General features: G+C 35.8%; 2 protein-coding genes across 2 annotated transcripts in view; both read right to left on the bottom strand.

Annotated features, from left to right (window-relative positions):
- The window catches only part of LOC123261103 (putative leucine-rich repeat-containing protein DDB_G0290503), a 142,699-nt gene extending 135,438 nt beyond the window's left edge, over nt 1–7,261 (bottom strand). The window contains exon 1 of the mRNA XM_044722596.1: nt 6,995–7,261. Coding sequence (XP_044578531.1) covers nt 6,995–7,080 — 86 coding nt within the window. The 5' untranslated portion in view covers nt 7,081–7,261. The remainder of the gene's footprint in view (nt 1–6,994) is intronic.
- Nucleotides 7,262–16,882: 9,621 nt separating this feature from the next.
- On the bottom strand, nt 16,883–24,303 carry LOC123261108. The gene is made up of 2 exons (XM_044722601.1): nt 24,009–24,303; nt 16,883–17,779 (listed from the first exon to the last, which is right to left on the bottom strand). The coding sequence occupies exon 2, from the start codon at nt 17,776–17,778 to the stop codon at nt 16,984–16,986; it is 795 nt and encodes a 264-aa protein (XP_044578536.1). The 5' UTR covers nt 17,779; nt 24,009–24,303; the 3' UTR covers nt 16,883–16,983.
- Between the last annotated feature and the right edge of the window lie 438 nt (nt 24,304–24,741).

Here is a 24,741-nt window from a genome sequence, read left to right as displayed (position 1 = left end):
AAAAATACTCTCCGCTGGTGAGAATTGATCCTCTCCGCTGTCAATCACTGGTCTCAAAGAATCTCTCGCGACTATCTAAGTAGATAACTGTTTTTGTCACCATGTGATTCTTAAGCCTCGAACATGAGTGGGTTTGTTTCTGATAATTTATTATTCATTTTTGGTCGTATTTATTATTTTTTTTTTTTCATTAACAATTAGTATATTTATGACTTACTATCATTAAAAAAAATTTCTGAATAGTTTGATATTTACTCTCTTTCCAAATAAAAAAAAAAAATTCTACGATTCATTTTATTTGATTATTCATCATTTAAAGACAATTATTAATTATTTGTTATTAGTTAAGGAAAAAAAAATATTCGCCATTCGCAAGAATCGAAGCTCGGCTTCGACAATTATTAGCCTCGCGCAATTCCACGTAGCTATCCAAACATAGACTCTGATACTATCATCAAGTAAATTTTTAGCTTCGAGCATGAGTGAGGTTGTTTATTATTATTTTATACTTATTATTCGTAGTACTTAATTGTTTGTTAATTTTTTTATTGACAATAATTTATTTGAAACTAACTTATATAGATATTTTATTATTTATTATGAATATTGCAGTAATGCACTATTATTTTGTTTCAATTTCCGCGCTTAAATTTCCTCCAATCGCATTATTTAGTAGAGGGCGCTCTCGATTTCCTAAAAACTGCTAACATTTTTTCTATACTAACGAAAAATACCTCCAAAAGTATAGTCATTTCTTTCATTACGTTGGTATCACCATTTTCCTCCGATGACAAAATTCGCCTCTATCTAAAAGCATTGAGTGAGCAGCCCCTGGTGTCAGGGAGAAGTAGTGTAACCACCGGACAGTGTGCCACAGAAATCAAGAGGGACCGATCCCCGGAGTAGTTACGAGACGACAGAAGCCGATAACATCTAGGACTCCAATCTCGAGTAGTGAGTTAGATCGTCGTATATTCAACAAGGTATCAATAATTACTCTGTGGGCTAGGAGTGGACCGCGGGGTTTTTACTCGGTTTACTTCTCCTCTGATTAATTATTCATCATTTACTAATTCGTAATAATTCAATAATTATTTAATTGCAATTGACTTTGATTCGTTGGTTGCCGTTGAGCGTCCCTCAAGGGGGTTTATACCTGAGGACTGCTCAAGGACCTTGTGGTGTTAATTGTCGTGAGAATTTATTTTATTAATTTACTCGATTAATTATAAATAATTTGAATATCTGAAAAATCAGTTTAGTTGCAACTATTTTATTTAATAAAATAAAACCGAGTAATAAAAGCTTCGAGAAATTTCATTGTCTTCTCACGGATTGGGCAAGCGTTGGTTGAAATTTATAACGCAGTTAACTTGTACCTAAGGTCAAAGATTACTACGCACTAACGAATACCGGCGTCCATTTTGAGCGCGCAAATTCCTGGCAATTATTTTTACACGAAGAATTATTAAGAAAAATTGAATTATTATTAATTAATATTATTTATTACAAGAAAGTATTATTTATTTAACATCATATTATTTAGTAAGAATTGATTTACTGAATTTTGGCGCAATTAAGATTGAATTACCCGTGGATAATTTTTCGTTAATTTATTCTATAGTGAGATAAATTATTTATTAATTATTTATTTAATCGGGAAATTCCACGCGGTTATTTTTGTATATTTAACTTAAGTTATGAAAAATTTAATAAGTAATTTTAATATCATCATTTCATAAAATTTTTCGAATTTATTCAACATCGTGGAGATTAAGTCCGGGAATTTTTAGTTAAAATTAATTGATGAATTTTAATAAGGATTATTTATTATTTAAGAAATAAATTACGAGTTAAATTGAAATAAATTTATACGTCGAATGTTCCGGAAAATTTATTCAATGTTGAGTATTAAACTCGTGATTGAATTGGAATAAATTTAGGCGTCGGATTTTAGTTCAAATTTATGGGAATTAAATTATTATTGGTGAAAATTGTTTTATAATTTAAGGACTAGCTATTGACTGAATTTTTTTAAGTAGAGAGTTAATGTAATAATTTTCTGGAAATAAATTTCGTTAATAAATTTCGTTAATAATTTTTATAAAATTAATTAAATTAGAATCAGTGTGTGTGTAGACACGTGGGTTATGAGTGTGTGAGTGATAACAGCGTCCCCTCGTGCATTGCGTTCTCTGTGCGAGGTGTTACGTTGGCTAATTACTTAAGGGGTATGTGTGTGAGCTGCAAGACATCTAGGTCTACGTTTAGTCACTAGGTCGTTGTCTTGTAGCAGTGTATGTGTGTAAACTGCAGGGCATCTAGGTCTACGTTTAGTCACTAGGTCGTTACTCCTGTGGGCCGAATTAACGAGCTCTTGCATACGATTAGTCTCTGTGCAGGGTAATCAATCTGTCATCAAGCTGTCAAGTCGTGGAGTTAGTTGAGTCAGTTTGGTTAGTGAGAAATTGGGAGTGGTAGAAATAAGCTGTAGTTTTAAGTCGTTATAGTGTGAGTGCGAGTGCGCACATATTGTTAAATAATTTTGTTATTAATAAAATTCTGGATATTGTTAAATAAAAATTTATTTATTTCAGATCACCTTCCTCCACTCTCTCTCCCTGTAAGATAAGCTCAGCTCTGGTTCCGGTTCCAGGAACCGTGATTAAAAATCCTAGTGGCGCCCTTTTAATTATTAATTTAGATTCGTTTTGTTTAGTTTTATTATTTCAATTAATTTAATTTAAGGGGCCAATTGAGCGACATAAACACCCGTTACAAATTAGTTTTTTTTTAATTATCCTAAATAATTTTTAATTAAATATATAAACAATGATGTTTCTAAGGTTGAAATAATATAAAAGTCTTTTTAATAAATAACTTGATGAAGACATTTTTTACTGGTCCCACCAGTCACTAATGCCTGTCCCACCAGTCTCAATAAAAAACAATTTTTTTAATTGTTTCTACGTAGGTAATCAGCTTAATTATTCATAATATTGAATGTTTGTAGGATAAATTTTGTATTGAGAAGGAAGTATTTTTTAAAAGTTTAGTGGTCGAACTGAAATTCGACTATAGGTATACCGTGGTAAGAGAGAAGGATTTTTCGATGTCCCACCAGTCGCACTCAGTCAAACGATAATAACGAGAAACTTAAAAAATAATTGAAGTTTTTGACAAAGAGATGTTGTTAATTAATTATTGTTCTATATTATAAGATACATTTTAGTATAGTATAGTTTCAGTCACAAACTGTAGCTAATAATTGATGGAATACCAGAGTCAAATGTCCCACCAGTCACTATGGAATGGCCCATAGTCTAAACACCGGTTACAAATAATTTTGCAATTTCCTAGCAATCTCTAAGGATCCTATTGACTTACTTTATGTTCGAGTCCGGTTTCTGAAAACCGAGAACGAAATTCCAGTCGCGCCCTATAAAAATAATAGGAGTGACCAAGAACAAACAATATTCCGTTTCAATAGAACCAAAGTAAATATATTTGCTGGTAAAAAGCTACAAAAAGTAATAAACGACTTAGGGAGCCCGTTTTGCCCCTCCCTCCCCTCTATAATTTTGTGATCCATTTGATAATTGAAAATAGTATTTACTAATCCCTTTAAGGTTCAAATATATATGGGGCATTCCATGCCAAATCACCGAGGTTTTGACCCGACCCCCTTCGATTTCGCTGAAACTTTTTTATCATTTTCTATCCTACCAAAGACATTTTTCTGAATTTTTTCAGATTTTTTTTATCCAACCCAAAAAAAAGTTACAAATTTTTGAAAAAAACCGCTCTTTTTTTTCAAATTGCTGTATCTTTTCCACAAATTGACCTTTCGGCACTTTTTTTTTTAATTTTTGTTTTTTTTTTAATTTTTGTTTTTTTTATTTTCGTTTTTAAATATAGTTTTCAGAAAAAAATACGAAAAATATTTCGGAAGTCACGATATATCAATTATTTCAATTTTTTCCACAAAACCGTCATTTTTTCGAAGTCTCAACTTCGATTCTCAATTTATTTGTCTCAAAAAAAACTTCAACTAAGACAGTATTGAACTCCGCTATTCCCATTTTGTGACGACGTTCCCTTCTATTTTTTTTCGATTGAAAAAAAAAAAATTAAGGAAACGGTGGACTCTAAAGGCCATCCCAGCAACTGCCCGCCAATTCCGTTAATACCTAGCCGCTTTTTTTGAGCTCTTCGAGCTCAAAAATACATGTTGTGTGTTCTTTTGAGCTCTCCGAGCTCAAGAAGATACCTTTTCTATGTTTTTGAGCTCTTTAAGCTCAAAAGTCTGATAGAAGTTTCATAGAACACTATTTTTCAAATTTTCAAACCGCAATAACTTTTGAATGAATGAACCGATTCCTACGCGGTTGGCGGCATTCTACGCAGTTTTTTAAGCCTCATTTTTTAAGTTTTTTAAGTTTTGATTGGTCAAACTAGAAATTTCAGAGTAACTCCGAAAAAACACTTTTTTCGGTTTTCTTTCGTTCACGATATCTCTCGAACGAATCAACCGATTTTGACTGGATTGGCAGCGATCGACGTGGTTTTTCAAGGTTAAGAGCTAATTAGTTTTGGGAATCGATCGGTAAAGCCGTTAAAAAGTTATCCCAAAAAACCACTTCTGAAAAAATTATTTTTCCTATTTTTTTTTTAGATTTCTCCAAATTTCTCAAAATCTATCGGTCCGAATCGGTTCAAATTAACAGGAAATCTAAGTTTGGTGAAGCCGTTTCGAATGGCACCAACCGCGATGAAATCGGTTCAACCGTTCAAAAGTTATAAGTAGTTTACATACTTACACACACACACACACACACACACACACACACACACACACACACACACACACACACACACACACACACACACACACACACACACACACAAACACACACACACACACACACACACACATACACACACACGCGCGCGCGCACATACATACATACGGACATAGTGACAACCTCGCGGGAGTAGTCAGGAAAGCTTACTAGGACCTCAAAACGTCGAGATCTGATGAGAACTCGATTTTCGAAAAACGGGGTAAAACCAATAACTTCCCGATTTTTGAAAATCTTCGATTTTCTTAGCGGGATGTTACAAAGTGCCGAAAGGTCAGTTTGTGGAAAAGTTATAGCAATTTGAAAAAAAAGAGCGGTTTTTTTCAAAAATTCGTAACTTCTTTTGGGTTGGGTAAGAAAATCTGAAAAAATTCAGAAAAATGTCTTTGGTAGGATAGAAAATGATAAAAAAGTTTCAGCGAAATTGAAGGGGATCGGGTCAAAACCTCGGTGATTTGGCATGGAATGCCCCATATATTATCATATATAATCATATGTTGTCGTATATAATCTCGTCAAATTCTTTAATAAATTGATTATAATATTTATAATCATTATTGTTATTTGATTTCAAGCACTAATCAGACGACATAAATTTTTAATAATTAATTAAAATTCGAAAAAAATATTAATAATGAAGATTTATGTATAATAACACGCGAAATACCAAGCGCCCATCCATCTAAGTATGGACCATTTTTAATGCGCCTTAACTCCAGTGATTCTAGTGTGTATTGAATTTTCCATCCGCTGTGCTGCTGAGACTTGACTACATTTTATATTGCAAAGTTTACAACGTCTTATATCAGTATAACAAATAAATATAAACAATAATCAATAAATCTATGATCGATTTCTATTCTCTTAATTTTTTATTTATGAATAATAATCTTGTCATAAGAGAGGAACGCGGGACAATATTTTTAAATAATAGTTAATTATTTTTTTTCATGTAATTGACTTATTATAGAAAATCAAATATGCTTCAAATGTAAGCATATATTGGACAGATATATCCATACATTCTTCACATATGAATGCTTATTATGCATACACGAGTATATACACTCATATGGAAGAAGATATGTCTGTATTATGTTGTTGTGCAAAAGAAAACAAATATATATAGAATTATATACACCCATATATAAATAATATATAATAAAATATGATTCATATGCAATTATTCATGCTTTATGTATGAACATATCTCTTCCAGGTGTGATTATTATATATGTTCGTATATGAAGAGATGTATTTGAATATGACTCTTTATAGATCCAGTCAAGAACACAAGAGATTCAAGTATTTCCATATATAATTTATAGGCAATCATGTATGATTCATATATAATTTCATGTAATTTATGTGTAGTTTTACTTAATTTATATGCGATTTCAAATGATCATTAGGTAATTTTACAAGATTCGTATATGACTATATCCTATTGTATATGAGTATCTACATTTTTTTTTTCCGGGTACTTCATTCTCTTTTGTGTATGACAAACCGAGCGCACTAACAAGGAAGCTACGGATCATTGAAAACATACTTATCGTACATTTTTTTAATTGAAACTTTCTAAGATTTGCTAAATTTCGCATACTAATTAAATTTCATCAATTCGTTACCATGCCGTTATTTTATTCTAAGATAAATTCATAGCTTACATTTGATTCATGGCTAATTAACAGTGATGGCAAAACTGCAAGGTATATTTTAAATAAAATATACGTCACTAATCATGACGTGCACTACGATAATGAGTCTGGTTTTGACCAATGTTTTGAGTTTATTCAATCGCTTAGTATATTTAATTACAATATTTGATTTATGAACGGTAATTTCATTGTAGCAACCTAAAAGATGTGTTGTAATTGACTAAAGAAAATTCTGAAGTTAAACATACATGCGATCTTTATAGAATAAATATTAACTCATTCATCTACAAGATGATTGCCTTATTAAGAAGAATAAAATATGATTTCATATTTAAGCGTCTGTAAGAGATCGTATTGGAAAACAATTGAAAGATTAGAAAGTATTGAAAATTAAAAATCAAATTTTTTTGAATACATTTTAAGCCTTCGTTTAACAAGAGGTATGTTAAAACATTAATTATAATTTCTTACCGCCCAATATTGGTGACTAACGGATTATGATGAGAACAAGATCCTCCTCCATAACGATAAGAACTGCTATTTCCGTAATGTGCCATTTTAATTAGGAATTTTATATATTCAATAATAAAACATTTATTTATACTCCATAAAAACTCTAATACTAAAGAATCAAAAAGACTAAAGTTTGCGTTTTTTCGGATTATGATAATACATTAACAGCACTAGAATTGAGAAAACCACATATTCTCACTGTACAGAGTGGTGAAATGTACTGAGTAAAACTACAGACTAAAAGATAATAATAGAATTTCTGAACACCAGGTTTCTCAGAGCTATATATAAATATTTGTAAAAAGATAGATATGAATAATTTATCCATTCTTTTTCATTGGAAAAAACTCAATAATCAACTATCATTGTTGAATTTTAAAAATTTAGTTCATAACTATAATTAAATAGAATGACTTTATTGGATTAAAAATAACAAAAAAATTAATCACTTTAAATCATGTAAATCATTTCAGAAATTTCACAATTAATTATTACAATTAGTTTTTGATAATGAAAACTTGGTAAGATACTAAATGATAAAAACTATTTTAAAAAATTAGGAAAACGGTTGACGCTGAAGGCTATCCCTGCAACTTCTCGCTAATTTCATATCTAAGCGCTTAAAATTGTACTTATGATGTTTTTGAGCTCTTCGAGATCAAAAACCTGATAGAAGTTTAATAAAACACTATTCTTAAAACTTTCAAACTGCAATTACTTTTAAATGACTAAACTGGTTTACACGCGGTTGGCAGTATTCAAAGCAGTTTTTAAAGTTCTATGATTTACTTTTAATTACAAATTGATCAGACCGAAAATTTTGGAGAAATTTGAAAAATTCACTTTTTCCGATTTTGATCGACAACAATAACTCACGAACAAACTATCCGATTTCGACGTTTTTAGATAAGATTAACGTGCTTTTTCGAGCTCGTATAGTTATATCATCACATAAAAAACGATCCGAAAAGAAGTGGAGTAATGTTGAAAAAAAAACTTGTTCCCAAATTTTTCGTCAACGATATCTCTTGAACCAATCGACCGATTATGACGTTCTTGGCGGCGATCGATGCGGTTTCTTAGGCTTTTATAATTATTTGATTTCATCAAAAACTATCTGAAAAGAAATGTTGAAGTTATCTAAAAAAAAATACTTTGTTTTTAATTTTTCGTTCATGATATCTCTTGAAAGAATCAACTGACTTTGACCGAATTAGCGGCAATCGACGTGGTATTTGAAGGTTAAGAGCTGACTAGTTTTTAGAGTCGATTGATAAAGTTGTTCAAAAGTTACTCCGAAAAAACCTCATTTTAAGAAATTTTTTTTCTTAGCCTGTTACACACACACACACACACACACACACACACACACACACACACACACACACACACACACACACACACACACACACACACACACACACACACACTCGGGGCAGAAGAGATACTGCTACCGGGCGCGTCTCCCCGAGCGGATGGTAGAACGCTCGCTGTCCTTGGATGACACTTAATCTCTTAGTTGATGAGGTACAGCGGGTAGGAGCCAAGCAAAATAACCAAACAAAATAAGCTCCCGTGGACAAAACTCCCCTTTAATGGGTTGGTCACACTAACTGACCTAGCAAGACGATTGGTTCCTGCTGTAACTCACTGGGAGTGTCCGGAACCTGTATCGTAGTTTCCGACGATGCAGGCCACGGCTGATGTGAGCTTGCTCTGCCGAGGTGAAAGTTGCAGCAGTGGATCAGGAGCCAGCCACTTCGGGCCTCTATCAGGAAGTACGCAGTGAGTGTTAGAGATCGGAATCTTCACCGCTCCGAGCGAGTCTAGTCCGTCCGTGTATTCCGGGACTGGCTAAGTGTCGGCTAGGCCTCAGGGAACTGGGGTAGGAGTACTATCTCCGAGGGTACACCCGTTCCTAGTTATGGCAACCCGCTCCACTTCGTACGATGCGCTGGTAAATCAAAAAAGTATGAGTACGTTACAGGAAACAAACATGAATAGAAACGGGCTTCATGCTCAACAAGCAGCGATTGAAGCAAGCGCTGACATGAAGAGAACGCAAGCGTTGGAGCGCCTTGAGAAGCTGACCATCGAGCTGCAAGAGTTTGTCCAAACTAAGGTCAATATCCACAAGGAGATAAAGACCAAGACAACCGGTGTAGTCAATGCTCTTGGAAGATTCAAGAAACTGGACGAAGAATGGCGCTCATCATTACACCGCACCCCTTGTGCTACATCGGAGAGAAACAGTCAAGTGGTTGTTGAAGAAGCGATGGACACTGGAGCCGAAGGTGACGGAGAATCAGTCGCTGAAGAAGAAAGTGAAACTATCACAACGGCAGAGACTGAATCCTTTGACCAAGACGGCCGCATCCTGAGGAAGTTGAAAAGAAAAATTCGTTCTCCCGAAGGCGGAGCTTTTCAGAAGCTGAAAGACGTTGGACCTGGTCATCCCATCAAGAAGCAGGAAGTGGTTAAGCATCTTCCACAAAACTCTTGTGAACAGAACAAGAAGCCAGGCTGGGAAAAGGTGCAGTCCAGAAAGGACAAGAAGAAGGAACGCAAGAAACTGCTCCCAGAAAAACCTCTGGTGCCTCCACCGAAGCCGAACCAGAAGCCAAGAAGAACAGCAACGAGACCGGAGGCACTTATTATCCGTCCAGCGAACAAAGATAAGTATTCTGAAATACTTACACGGATCAAGGCGGACGTTCGCCCAGATCAGGTCCGCAACACAGTCGAGAAGATACGCAGGACCGCGACAGGGAACATTCTCATCACGCTGTCGAAAGGCAGTAGTGATAGAGGTAAAGACCTGCAGAAGACTATCGCGGGAATACTTAAGGAGGACGCAAATGTCATTAGTACAGGACCTGAAGAAGACCTGGAAATTCGCGATATTGATGATACTACAACTAAAGATGACATTCTAACAGCTTTACAAGAGGCAGCTGGAAACGATTGTGGTATAACAGTAGAGGCCATTAAAATTCGTAAGGTCTTACGTAGCAGAACACAAATTGCGTCGGTGACTCTGGCAGCAACGGTAGCGCAGAAAGTGGTAGGAGAACACGGTAAGATTAGGATCGGCTGGACCAATTGTCGTATTAGAACAGTACTAAGACCAGTCCGATGTTATAAATGCTGGCATTTTGGACACCGTGCGGTTCAGTGCACAAGTAAAGTCGACCGCTCCAAACTTTGCATTAAATGTGGAGAAGAGGGACACAAAATCGCCGAATGTAATAAGCCTGCTAAATGCGCACTGTGTGCGGATCAATCCAGTACAGAGAATAACGCCCATCATGCCGGCACAAGCAGATGCCCAGTATACCAAGAGGCACTCAAGAAGATAACTGATAAACGAAAATGAGAATACTGCAGCTAAACATCAATCACTGTGAAGCGGCACATGATTTGCTCATGCAGACAGTACGTGAACAGAAGCTTGACCTTGTGCTTATATCGGAACCGTATAAACACCTCGGCGGCCAACCATGGGAAACTGACTGCACTAAAAAAGCTGTCATATGGTCCTGTCGCAAGCTCCCCTTCCAGAGTGTCGTTAACAATGGCAGCGCCGGCTTTGTAGCAGTATCGGTAGATGGCATCCGCTTTTACAGCTGCTACACACCACCTAGCCTCACTATTGTTGAATTCATGGACTTTCTGGATCGACTGACGGAGGACGCGAAGCAGTACTACCCAGTGGCAATAGCTGGAGACTTCAACGCCTGGGCAGTGGAATGGGGCAGCAAACACACCAACGCTCGAGGTAAAGAACTACTGGAAGCTTTTTCTACGTTAGATGTAGTATTGTTAAACAGCGGCGATGCGCCGACGTACACTAAAGGAGACGCAAGTTCTATTGTGGATCTTACTTTTGTCAGCAGCAGCCTCATCAGAGGAAACTACGACTGGAAGGTGATGGAGATCTACACGGCCAGCGATCACAATGCGATTCTCTGGGAAGTATCAAAGGACCAGAATCCTAGAAGACTGGCTAAGAAACTTGACATCGTTGGGTGGAAGGTGAAATCCTTTGACCCAGGTGCTCTAGTAGCTGCCCTAAATAGTGAACCGCTTACTACTGGATCTGCAGAAGAAATGACCAAGGACTTGATGAAGAGAGTGACCCAGGCTTGCGACACCTGCATGCCTCGTAAACGGGGCATGAACCAAAGACCTTCGGTGCACTGGTGGAACGAACACATCAGCTTCCTACGGAAAGAGTGTCTCAAGAAAAGAAGAATATCTCAGCGTGGTTATCGGCGGCCTGACTCAGCGGAACTAGTCGCAGAATACAAGAAAGCTCGTCGAGACTTAAACAAAGCCATCAAGGATAGCAAGAAGAACTGCTGGAAAGAGCTAATCAACGAGGTGGACAAAGACTTGTGGGGCAGACCTTACAAGGTAGTCATGGCAAACTTGAAATACCAGCCAATGCCGTCTCCCTACGTGTCCTCAACTCCTACAGAAGATCGTGACTGCACTGTTTCCACGACAGCGCGTTTTCAACTACCTGTTGACACAAGACGAACTGAATGATATCCCACCTGTGACGAAAGAAGAACTGATGGAAGCTTGTAACCGCGTCGGGAATAATAAAGCGCCGGGATTGGACGGAATCCCTAATATTGCCTTGAAAACATCTATTAAAGCAGCACCAGCGTTATTCCTCGATGTCTACAACATCTGCTTGAAGGAAGGGATTTTTCCTCGGAAGTGGAAACAACAACGGCTGGTACTACTTCCTAAAGGAAAAAAGCCACCGGAAGAACCGTCATCTTATCGTCCACTCTGCATGTTGGATACAGCCGGTAAGATACTCGAACGTATAATCCACCAAAGGATAGAAGCAGTTGTCGATCCACTATTAGCAGACAATCAGTACGGATTTCGAAAAGGACGATCAACCCTGGACGCAATCAACCTGGTTGTCGGTATAGCCAAAGACGCAATCGCCGGTACCAGATGGAAGGGTGGAACGAAGAAATATTGTCTGGTGGCAACCCTAGACATCAAAGATGCCTTCAACTCCGCCAACTGGGATCGCATCATGCAAGCTCTTCAAGAGATGAACGTACCAGGATATCTACGAAGGATAGTCGCTAGCTACTTCACGAATAGAGTCCTTAGATATGACACGAAGAATGGTCCAAAGGAGTATGATGTTACTGGAGGCGTCCCGCAGGGTTCTGTTCTCGGTCCACTTCTCTGGAATATCATGTACAACGGATTGCTGAGACTGAAACTACCAAGAAATGTCAAACTGGTAGCGTACGCGGACGACGTAGCCGTAGTAATCGTCGCCAAGCATATTGATGAGATAAATCATATGTTCACGATCACCTTTGAGCGAATTAACCAGTGGATGGACACAGTAAACCTACAACTGGCTAAACAGAAGACCGAGGCTGTACTTATCACTAGCAGAAAAGTGGTGGAAACGATCAATTTAAACGTCGGAGACCAAGAAATCACATCCCAACCATTCATTCGATATCTGGGAGTGATGCTCGATTCCCGACTTAACTTCAAACAACAAGTTGAACACGTGACCGCCAAAGCATCAGCAGTAGTGGCTAACCTAGTACGATTGATGCCCAACATCGGTGGCCCGAAGCAGACAAGGAGGTTATTGCTATCATCAGTAGTTACATCGGTCCTCACGTATGGGATATCCATTTGGTCCGACGCACTTGAGACCCAAGAATCATGGAGGAAAGCATGTCCGGTTTACCGACTGAGCGCGCTAAGAGTAGCCAGCGCCTTCCGAACAATATCAGAGGAAGCAGTGTGCGTCATTTCTGGAACTCTGCCGCTTAGAGTCTTAGCTAAAGAAAGACGGGCCCTTTACCATCGAAAGAGGTCAACTACACTGAGCGCTGAAGAACTAAGAACAGAAGAACGGCAGCACAGCATCTCACGATGGCAACTTGAGTGGGACGCCGCAGCAAAAGGAAGATGGACACACCGCCTCATACCAAAGATCGACGTTTGACTGAGCCGAAACCATGGTGAAGTCAACTATTACCTAACGCAGATGTTGTCAGGACATGGGTGCTTTCGAGAGTATCTGCACCGCTTAAAGCACGACGATTCTCCGGAGTGCCCGTCTTGTCCAGGGGTTATTGAGGACGCAAGGCACGTTTTCTTTGTGTGTCCACGTTTCGATCCTCAGCGTGAGGAGTTAGAGAGGATCCTGAACTGGAGAATCCAACCAGAGACAATAGTAGATGCAATGTTGTCGAATCAAACTGCTTGAAACGCTACAAGCACTTTTGCCACAGAAGTGCTTACAGAGCTGCGTTCCATTGAAAGAAAAAGAGCAAATGACAGAAACTAGAAGGAAGGAAAAATAACACCTTAGCCACCAGAAGGAATAGCGGTAGCTGGATCCTCCCCTCACGAAGTAATGCCTGACGGCGGTTTCCATGAGGGATTAGAGGAAAGAAGAAAAGGGGTTTAGGGTTTAGTGGGTAGGGGCGTTAGGGTCGAGTTTTAGTATGACACTGCGTCGAGTCGCCACATATCCAGGCCAAACAACTATGCCTGGAATCCGTAAGAAGGATTCCCCCCCCAAAAAAAAAAAAACACACACACACACACACACACACACACACACACACACATACACACACACACACACACACACGCACACACACACACACACACACACACACACACACACAGACATACGGACACCATCGCGGGAATAGTCTGGGAAGCTTCCTAGGACTTCAGAAGGTTGAGATCTGATGAAAACTAGATTTTCGAAAAACAGGGTAAAACCAATTGAACACTGAAAATTTCGAACGTGATTATTCTCACCGAAAAAACAAAAAAGTATCTCAAATAATTGATTGTCTACTGAATATATTGTTTACGAACATTAAAGTTGATCATAAATAATATCGGCACACAAAAAAAAGTGGTCTGTACATTAGGTGCCACCTATCTACGGGCATGTTTTTCGACCCTCTGAATACGAATTTCAAGTCAGTTTCAGCCGTCTACTTAACAATTTCGAGTAAATTGCAAAAAACCATCAAAAATAGCAAAAATTAGATGTTTTGGTAATGAAAAAAATTTCAGGATCTAAGACAAGCTTAATTTTTATGTATTTTGATCTCATGAATACAAATTTCAAGTGTGTTTAGGTCATAAGCTGTTTGAAATCTGAGAAAATTGTAAAATACCTTTAAAAATAGCAAAAAACGTAAAAAATTGCAATTATTTTGATGAAAAAATTTTTTATTCGTGGGTCGAGAAGAATTTTCTTGTAATTCGATCTCTGCAATCTGAATCTGAAATATATTTGGCCCAGGTTCCTCTCAGTCAAAAAGTCGCAAAAACCGATAAAATAGCAAATTTCTCTTTCGTTTATTCTCTTCTTTTGATACATCTCTTTCGAGTGTTCAACAATAGTCTGCCATCATGTTGATATTCTAATTCCCTTGATACCTAGTGTTCATTTCACTTATATCTTGATGTAATCATTCTCCCTGTTTTTCACTATATTCTCCAAAATTCTCAGAAAAGTGGTCAATGTAAGAATCTAGGAAGTGTAATTTAGGATTCATTAAGCAACTTAAATTTTTGTAATTCGTCCCCAAGTCTTTTACTAATGTCCTGTAATTTTCACTTTTAGTAGATTTCATAGAAATTTAACTATTGCATTGTTCCTCATGACAGAACTTTTGGAAAATTTTGCTATATTTCGACTATACTTGTTGAGCTGAGTCGGAAAATGCATATAGTTCAAAAGTTTATATATGTTTGTGTGTATATATATGTATATATATATATATATATATATATATATATATATATATATATATATATATATATATATATGTATGTATATATATATAAATATGTGTATGTACTGGAGGATTTGACGACAATTTTCGACTGATGATGGCAGTTTTGACGACATTTGGCAGTTGTGACGACAGTCGTCAAAGACAAATGCACGCAGCGGAGGATTTGACGACACTTCAAAACTACCGTTCTAGATTATGGCAGTTTTGAAGGCTGTATATAATTTTATACATAAATAATACAAAATGCATATGGCAGGTTTGACGACATTTGGCAGTTGTGACGACAGTCGTCATAAACAAATACACGCAGTGGAGGATTTGACGACACCACAAAACTATCATTCCAAAGCAATTATCATTAAAATAACTTTGACTGATTCAACGCATAATATATATTTTTCTATCAAATTCTATCATCTATAAAATATTGTCTGTATACTACATGAAACGTTGTGGATTTAGATTTAGTTTAATTAACTTACAATATTAAATAATTTAATAATTAAACAAAAGAACTAATACTTTAGACCCTACCCTCCAGGGTTCGTTTCAAGTGTGAGTTTTGCCGGCTGGCGAGACTCGGGTAATAAATCGGTCTAATAAATAAATACCTCGAACTAATGCCTTACAATCAACCAAATTACCAACACCAATACTTAGTATTTGACTTAGTTGAAGTTCGAGATGATGGTCGGCTTCTTGGACTTGACTGGAATATAGCCCTGCTACACGCAATAATGGGATCAACCTCAACCTCAGCCTAGAATCGGATGATGTGGTCGAAGAACAATATAATTAACCAGATCTTAATTTGATAACTGATTTATTCCACAAAATAATGAACAATATATTACCACTTGTTGCTCAACTTAGCAAACATTCACTCCTCGACGCATAGTAAATCAGTATCATTTATATTAAGCTGAATTAGCTGATGTATCTTACTTAGATTGCTCAGATTATCAATTATGTAAGATAGGATTATTTATTACAAAATAATCAAAACAGGGTTATTTATCACAAAATAACTAAAACCACTCTCTGCCTGCTCAATTTACCAGTTATTCATTCAAGAGGAGTTAAAAATACTCATAATTCAATTATGCAACAAGAGTGCGAAAGTATACCAAACTAATAATTGCTAATTATAATGACAAACTTAGTAAATAGAGCTAAAGCACAATAGGCTTCTGACAGACACAGGCGGCAAGAGGCCTATATTTTAGAATGAGAATCTAAAAGAGCTCCGACAGCATGGTTACGCGCGCTTATATAGCTTCAGCGGCCATGCTGTTGTTCTATTTGACTATGCCCGAGGCTACCTGAGCCTAGACGATGGCGAACATCGTTACACCACCCTGCTTGACTGTAACCTGGATAAAAGAACTAAGTACTGATTTACTTTGGTTGCAGTCATACCCGTACAATAATCCATTCACGCCAATATAATAAATGCCATTCATACGTGGTGTCTGAAGTATCACTTTACAATTGACTCTACTGGTGTATACTTCAGCATAAGTATCCTTATAGTATCCTTATAGTAAATAACAGAATTTGTTCAAGTAACAATATTTGTACTGATAACCTAAATTCAGGTACACTGATTTAACATCATTTAGCAACCATTGATTCTGTTATATAATACTGGTATCCAAATTATTGACTTGAGTATTAAACTTAAATTATTATTATTGTCATTTAATCAGACTGAATATTTGGACAAAAAAAAATAAAAAAAACTAGTAGTCCATTCTTTTTTTCTTTTTTTCCCTTTTTTTTTTTTTTTTTTTTTTTTTTTTTTTTTTTTATAAGTTTAATTAATTCATTTTACTAAACTAATAATTTAATTCGAAATTTGAATTAGCAAGTCAACCCAACTGAACTATTCAAATGAATTATTGAATAAATTTTTTCACTATGTTGAAAACAAATAATAAACGAAACCAAAATAAAAATAAAAATGACAAAATCAAAATTTAGTTTATGATAACACTAAAGAGTTTTTTTTTTTTTTTTTTTTTTTTTTTTAGTTTCTGTGATCATTTAATAATACTATTATTGTCTGTATATATTAAACGTAGTTTCACTGAAACACTGATCACTTTGGTGTCCTTATGGTGGTAGGATCCGGTATGCTCCTCTGGATGCTCTGGTCATCTCCACCCGTTCAAGACACTTTTCACATTGATCATTGTAAAAAGGGTACTGAGCTGAACAATTGTAGCAATATCCTTTTACACAATGGTACCCTGTTGCAGACGCTGGCTGATACGGACAGCTGTTGTTGGTATGACCAAGTCTACGGCAATTGGTGCAGTATGGGTCCCCGGTGAGTGGATTTGGACATTTCCTGGTCATATGACTTGTTTTCTTACACTTCAGACAACCTGGCTGGGGTACAACAGTTAATCTGGTCTCAATTGTCTGTGTAGCTACATTACGATAGCTTTTTGGGGCTATGCTAGCTGCTACTTTTGATATTACTTCTTTCCAATCAGCATTTGATAAAAGGTCCCGTAAATTAACACTGGTTGTTTGAACACTCTTGCCGATTACCTGTTGACAATGGATCACGAAGGACGGCACTCGGGTCACTGGTATCTCTGCTGGAATTTCTACTGGTATTTCTGATATTACAAGTGCAGAACTGGCTTCCTCATAAACTAGCACATTATTATTACTACTAGCTCTATGAAAGCCTGATTTCAGCGCAATATCCTCGATTACTGGGATGTCAAATCCGAGAAACGCTGCTGGGCTAGCGAATACAGGATTGGTCCAGTAGGTCTGTTTATCACCAATCATCCCATTGTACTTCTGGCTTCGGATGAGGTTAATTGTTGCTTTCGTTTCCGGCGTCTTCTTCTCTTTGTCTAATGAGGACAAAATAGATTTCAAGCGCTCCATCCTATGAGAAAAATCACACATTAAGTCATGAGCACATATATTGGTGTTGGTTGGTATTGGTTTATAGAGTTAATACAAAATATAACGGCGGTATTTAATCATTCTTCATGCCACCACTCAGCTTCGCTTGTCGATTTGATTGTCTAGGTATTTTGAGATCTGAAATACTAAATCTACCTATGAAGTTATGATCACTATCTTCAGTATTAAGCATACTATTTGAAAAGAAACTGTGTACATAATATGGACCTTTACGCGCTGGTATAAGCTTACCCGAGAATTTATCAACTTTCTTACTTAACTTTTTATTATCAATAAATACTTCAGTACCAATAGCTATATCAATATTTTGATCAGGTTGCTTCTGATCTTGTCTCAACTGCGCTTTGATCATGAATGACTCGATATAGTGTCTGAGCTCATCAATTAAAGATAATACTGTGGTACGATGATCTACATTACCTAATTCGGTTAAAACCTTCCCCCCTCGGTGTAAGTCTAAATACCTTGGATTTCGACCAAAATTTAAATAAGCTGGACTCACTGTTAAAGAGCTGTGAACAGAGGTATTGTAAGCATTTACAAGTTCAGGTAAATTCTGGTCCTATTTAGTATGTTTTTCTGCAAGAAAAGTTTTAATTAGTAATTTCAAATTTCTATTTATTCTTTCCACTGAGTTAGCCTGTGGATGGTACGTTGGTGTAAGTTCGTGGATAATATTATGTTCCTGTAAATAGTCTGTCACTGTCGAGTTAACAAATTCAGTCCCGTTATCAGTAATAACAACTCGTGGGTAACCCCACCGATTGAAGACAGTCCTTAGGAAAAACACTACCTTATTTCCAGTTGGTTCAGATACTGGTTGAACTTCTAAGTATCGTGAATAAGTGTCACATAATACAAACACGTGTGTTTTCATTCCTGTTGATCTAAGTAACGGTCCTACTGTGTCTAATGACACGCTCTCCCATAATTCCGTGATAGGCCGATGTCCTGGGGTCACTTTTGGTGGGTTTGTATCTGGTTTGTGTAACTTACACACTTCGCACTCGCTTACATATTTTGAAACATCAAAGTACATGGTAGGCCAATAATAATGACTTGCTACCAAGTGATACGTCTTTGCTATGCCACCATGTCCGGATATTTTCTCGTCATGCGCTTTAGTAATAATTGACAAACGATCTTCTGGCTGGATTACCTCCTTCCAATTTTCTGGTGCATGTGCAAAAAGCTGGTTTGGATGCCTGGGTCGATAATAATATAGGACATCATCTACAATTTTCCATTGAGGGAAACGATCTGGAGTAGCCTTGACCTCATTCCTTTTTCGATCATACCATTGTTGTTTAATGTCTCTGATCCGGTTGACTATTTCCTCCTCAGGTTCGATGTCCTCATAAGCCCTGGATAGGGCATCAGCAGCTTCATTATTTATACCTGGTCTGTGAACAATAGTCACCTTCCATAATGAGTACTCGGCAACCCATCTTGCTAGTCGTCCACGAGGATTCTTTACATTCTGTAACCACTTTAAACTGGCGTGATCCGTTACTACTGTTACAGGATACTCTTCATAATAACCTCGCAATTTCTGGTAAGCCCAAATGACTGCTAGACATTCCTTCTCCGTGGTAGTATAGTTCCTCTCATGTATATTTAATGATCTGCTGATCGCCGTGATGTGATATTCTCTCTCGGGTCCTTGCTGAGTAAGTACTGCTCCTATTCCTGTATCACAGGCATCTGTGTATAAAATGAATGGTAGATTATAATCTGGTACAGTCAATGCTGGAGCATTTAATAATAATTCTTTAATATTATTGAATGCTGTGGTCTGTTCTGGACCCCATTTCCATTCTGCTTTTTCGCTGGTCATTGATATTAAAGGTCCCTGAATTTTGGCAATCATTTTAGTATGTCTTCTGTACCAATTTACCATTCCTAAAAATCTTCTCAACTGCTTTTTAGTAGTTGGCTCTGGATAATTTTCTATCGCGCTCAGTTTTTCCGGATCAGGATGTAATTCATTCCCTTTAATAATAAATCCTAGGTACTTCATAGCTGAAACACAAAATTTGCATTTTTCTCGTTTTATTAATAAACCTACCTCTCTGAAAATTTGAAACAATATCTTTAAAACTTGTAAGTGAATTTCGAATGTTGGTGTTGCTACAATCCAATCATCCATATATGGATGGACATAGTTGATCCAATGTGCTGGTAATTCTAATTGGCGTAACTGTTTCTTCAGTATTTGAATAATTAAATCCATTTTTCGCTGGAAAGTACCTGGTGCTGTTGATAGTCCAAATGGCATTCTAGTAAATTCGAACGATCCCATTCCTTCCACCGTAAAAGCTGTATATTTCCGATGTTCGGCTTTGATAGGTATTTGGTAGTATGCATTCGTGCAGTCTATAACACTCCTATACGCACCTTCTCTAATAACTTCCAACGAAGTGTCTATTCTCCGCATTGGATAATTTACCATTTTCATTACCTTATTTAGAGGTCTATAGTCTATACACATCCTCCACGCTTTTATGTCATCCGGGTCTTGTCCTGGTAACAACTTTTTTTTTACCATCACCGGTTGAAAACTGTATTCACTACTGGACGGTTGTATTATTTTCTGGTCTAGCAATTGCTCAATGATTTTGTGTAGAGCTGCTGTGACCTTCAGCGATCTTCGGTAAGGCTTGACGTGAACTGGTGTATAGTCGTTCAGCTCAATTTCATATTCAACTCCTTTCAGAGTTCCTAACTCAGCTTGATCCATTATGTTGAACTCAGCATCTAAAAAGCTCGTTAATTTTGCCTGATCGGCATCAGTCAAGGAAATGGTACAAATTTTGTTACCTGGTATTACACTGTCTGTTATTCTGGTTTTATTGTCATGTTTCCATGTCCAAGATAGATTATCTGCATGAAGATGAATATGCTGATCTCTCATAAATCTCATACCAAAGATTATTTGATCTGGCATTTGATCAAATACTTCAAACCATGCATCAATGTCGACTCCGTCTATTTCTAATGTAATATATATTGTACCTAGACTTTTAATTACTGAGTTATCTGCTATAATAAAAGAACTGGTCGATTGATTAATTTGATTTTTCTTGAGATATTCTGGTATCTCATTTGCTATTTTCTGCGTTATGAAATTCCGGTTAGCGCCCGAGTCAAATAATGCTGTGTACATTCTATTGTAAATTTTTACTGCACATGTAAAATATTTACTTACAGATGATACTTGGGCTTTCATCTCGGATCGTCTCAGTGTCTCGACTCTTTGGTCTGTGCTAGTTTCTGATTCTGATTTGTTATGTCCTAATTCTGGTACTTCTTCATCAGTCTGACCGGCACCATTTCTTGTAGATACTGTTCGTTGAATTGTTACTGGGTTGTTTATTTTAGCTGGATTAATTACTACGTCTTCTGCATAGTCATTCCAACACCAGTCCATTAAATTTCCCATGCTGGCACTTACACTATTTGTTTGATAGTTTCCGGTATTTAAATTATTATTATTTATTGTTTCTGTGTGTAATGCGTTTGATATAAATTTTGCGCGATTCGCATCTACTTCCGACTCACTCGACGTTGGTTGATCGTCTGATAAATACATCTCGTCCTCTGTGTTAAAGTGGCAGGATAGCCCTCCCCCCAACCAAAGGACTGGTGGCTGTAATGCAGAAGCTCCGAGTGGATTGAGTACAACCTCCTGCGTTTGTCGCACTCTCTCATCTAGTTTTTTGGCTCCATGCAGTCGCACGTCTCTCTCGTTACACCTATTTTGAAACAATTTATACAGATGTCGATCCTTTTACCTGTACAATCCCTAATTGAATGGTCTCTTCGTGCACCACAATTCAAGCATGTGTAATTCTCTCGTACTGACTTTGTACTACTTCTTGAGCTGGCTGATCCGGACCTTCCATCTTTTTCCCTTGACTTTGATCTGTGTCTGTAATGGTCATAATATTTTTTATTATTATTTTCTGTTATTATGCTCACTTTTTTGTCATGACTCTGTTCTTTAGACTTATTTATTTCTTGATCCTTTCTTGACCTTCTACGATTTTTTTTCATTCGTCTTACTGGTTCGGATTCTGATTCAGAGTCTGCTGAGGTTCTAATACTGAATCTTTTGCGTCTCTTAGTCTTCTTAACGGTTTTCTTACTTCTTTTACTTTCCTCATGTTTGACAATCTGGTTTCTGCAACTGAAATCGCTTCTGTTAATTGTCTATAATTATATATCACTGGCATTGTATTTAATTCACGTTGAATTTCTGTATCAAATCTTGACATTATTATGTTTATTTGTTCATCTTCTAACATCTGTCTGTTCAGCTCCCCAAATTTATTCCTAACTTTTTTCACAAATTGGTGAGGATCCTCTTTTCTTTCTTGATACATGTCGAATATTTCTCTTAAAATTTCTGGGTCTTTTACTGTCTTACAAAATGTCATTACGAATGAATCTTCAATTTCTTCCCAACACTCCCATGTGTATATATTTTGTTTTATCCAATCGTCTTCTGATATTAAAGCAATTTTAAATAATTCTAACCTGTCTTCAAATTCTAGTCTTTGCTCTTGGCATAATTCCGTAAATCTTTTCAGCCACTGTCTTGGATGACTTTCTTTTGAATACGTTAAATTTTTTACTCTTATCATTGTCTCCATTGCTTTTATTTTATTAGCTGTTCTTTTTAGATTATCTCTGTAAAAACTTGACTGGTTTACTGGTGAAGTTTGAGTGTATTGAAGATACCCTTGCCCATTCATAGTTTGTCTGGGATTTTGTCTATGTATTTGGAATGTGTTATTTTCATACGAGTATCGATTTTGACGTTCCTCGTATCGTCCTCTATCCCATTCTGGTTCTTCATATCGACGTTGAACTCGTGATGGTTGATGATATGATCTTCTTATTCCATCGTTTTTTGGTTCATTATTTATTTCTTCATATTTCCTAGATCTTCTGTTTAAGTTCTCTGGTGTTTCAATAATTATTGAATCATCAAACAATCGTACTCCTTGGGAAAGATAATCTTTTATTGGATTTCCCCAATGTCCTATTTTACTATCTGGTACATTTAACTCTTTTTTTAATTTATCCATTATTTTTTTATTTTGAATTACCGGAATTTTTTCAATCATTTGTATTCTATGAGAGACATTTCTTCTTCGGGATATTTCTTCTTTTATCCATTTTAAATAATCGGCCAAATAGAAACACTAACTCTCATTTTCTTCGCGAGCGTCTTCATATGCTTGATATATTTTCATAAATGTTTTCCTTTTATTTTTATCCAAGTTCCACATTTTTTCTTCATTTGTTATGTATGTATTATTTATTTCAGTTGTCTCTATTTCAGGTTGACTTTCCGTTACTACATCCTTTTGATGTAATATTATATCTGCATCTTGAAGTACACGTGATGAACTTGCGTAGATTCCTGTACTCCATCGGTTTCCTCTCAGTTGTATTGGTTTGTCCAATATTTTGTCTTCTATTACTGGAATATTTTTTTTTCTCTTGTTGGTATCTTGGGTTTGTTGACGTTGTATGTTAGTCATTGACGTAGCTTTCATTTGTTCAATTGTTTCCTGTGCTTCTCTTAGTTGTTCCTTGAGTTCTTTATTTTGCTTCCGTGTGCCAACCATTTTATCTATCTATTCGTCCGTTAGAATAAATAGAAATTGAAATTACCAAAAAATTAAAAAATTCACGAAAAAGAAAAAATGCAAAAATAAATCTTAAGACAAAATAAATCAAAAGAAAAATTTTAGAAACTTCCAAGTTTTTTTTTTTTTTTTTTTTTGCTAATTAAAATTTTATTATTTTAATTGTTTTTACTTTTTAATTTTATTCTTTTTTTTTTTTGATAATTAAAATCGAATATTATTTTATTTAATTTTCTGATAAATAAATAAAAAGTTATATTATTTCAATTAAACTTTCACTTGGATAGTTAATTAAAATTTCCTTTTAATTAATTAAAAATTTATACTATTTAATTTTAATATTATACTGCATGGAACCAGAACACCTCAGCACTGCTTGTTTACCTGTCAACAACTCTATTATATATTAATTTATATTCAAGTACATGCTTGAAAATGTTATAAATAATTATTATTTTATTTTACCCAATTTATATTTTTTTGCTAGTTATTTTTATAGGTAAATTTATTAAAATACAAAATCAATACCTGTGTATTTTGTTGTACGTTGCACGTGTTTGATCTAAAAATTTCCAGGTTATATTTTTACTGTTTTCAAACTGAAGGTTGGAATGTTGTCAAACTAAAATCTTTATATATAAAAATACTGGTTTCTATATTTATTAATAACTATTTTTATCTCAAAACTGTACTATGTTTGTATATTTATTTTAATAAAGTTTATATGAAGCGGATTAAGTAACGCGTACTATCTCAACTACTTTCTTCTGTGATTTTTTTTTTCTCTTTTTTTTTTTTGTTTAAAATCTGTCTCTTTCTATCACAGCTGATGCGCTCGACACCTAGTGTGAGTATATAAAAAATCAATACTTGTTGAGCTAAGACACCGTTTTCTTTTTTTTTTACCTACTGAAATGTTGATAAATTCCTACTTGAGCTTCTGAAACATACATACATTTATTTGAAAATTCATGCTTGGTATTTCCGCTTACAATTATCTCTTATTCTCTAAGTCTTATTCTTATTTTATTTTAGAGAATTGTGTTTGCTTAGCGTCTTTTGTGATTATTTTACTTTCTTACTATTTTAAATAAAATACTGACTTTATTTTATTTTATATTTAGACTTTTAATCCCTTGTGGAATTTATTTTTTTTTTCTTAAATTTTTCTAAAGGCGATTTTATTTTATTTTTACTCTCTTGTTTTAGTAATTAACTATTACTTTAACGAAATTTATAATTAAATATTTTATAATTACAA

The sequence above is a fragment of the Cotesia glomerata genome, linkage group LG3 (assembly GCF_020080835.1).
Source record: "Cotesia glomerata isolate CgM1 linkage group LG3, MPM_Cglom_v2.3, whole genome shotgun sequence".
NCBI lineage: Eukaryota > Metazoa > Arthropoda > Insecta > Hymenoptera > Braconidae > Cotesia > Cotesia glomerata.
This window is presented reverse-complemented; position numbering and strand designations above follow the sequence as displayed.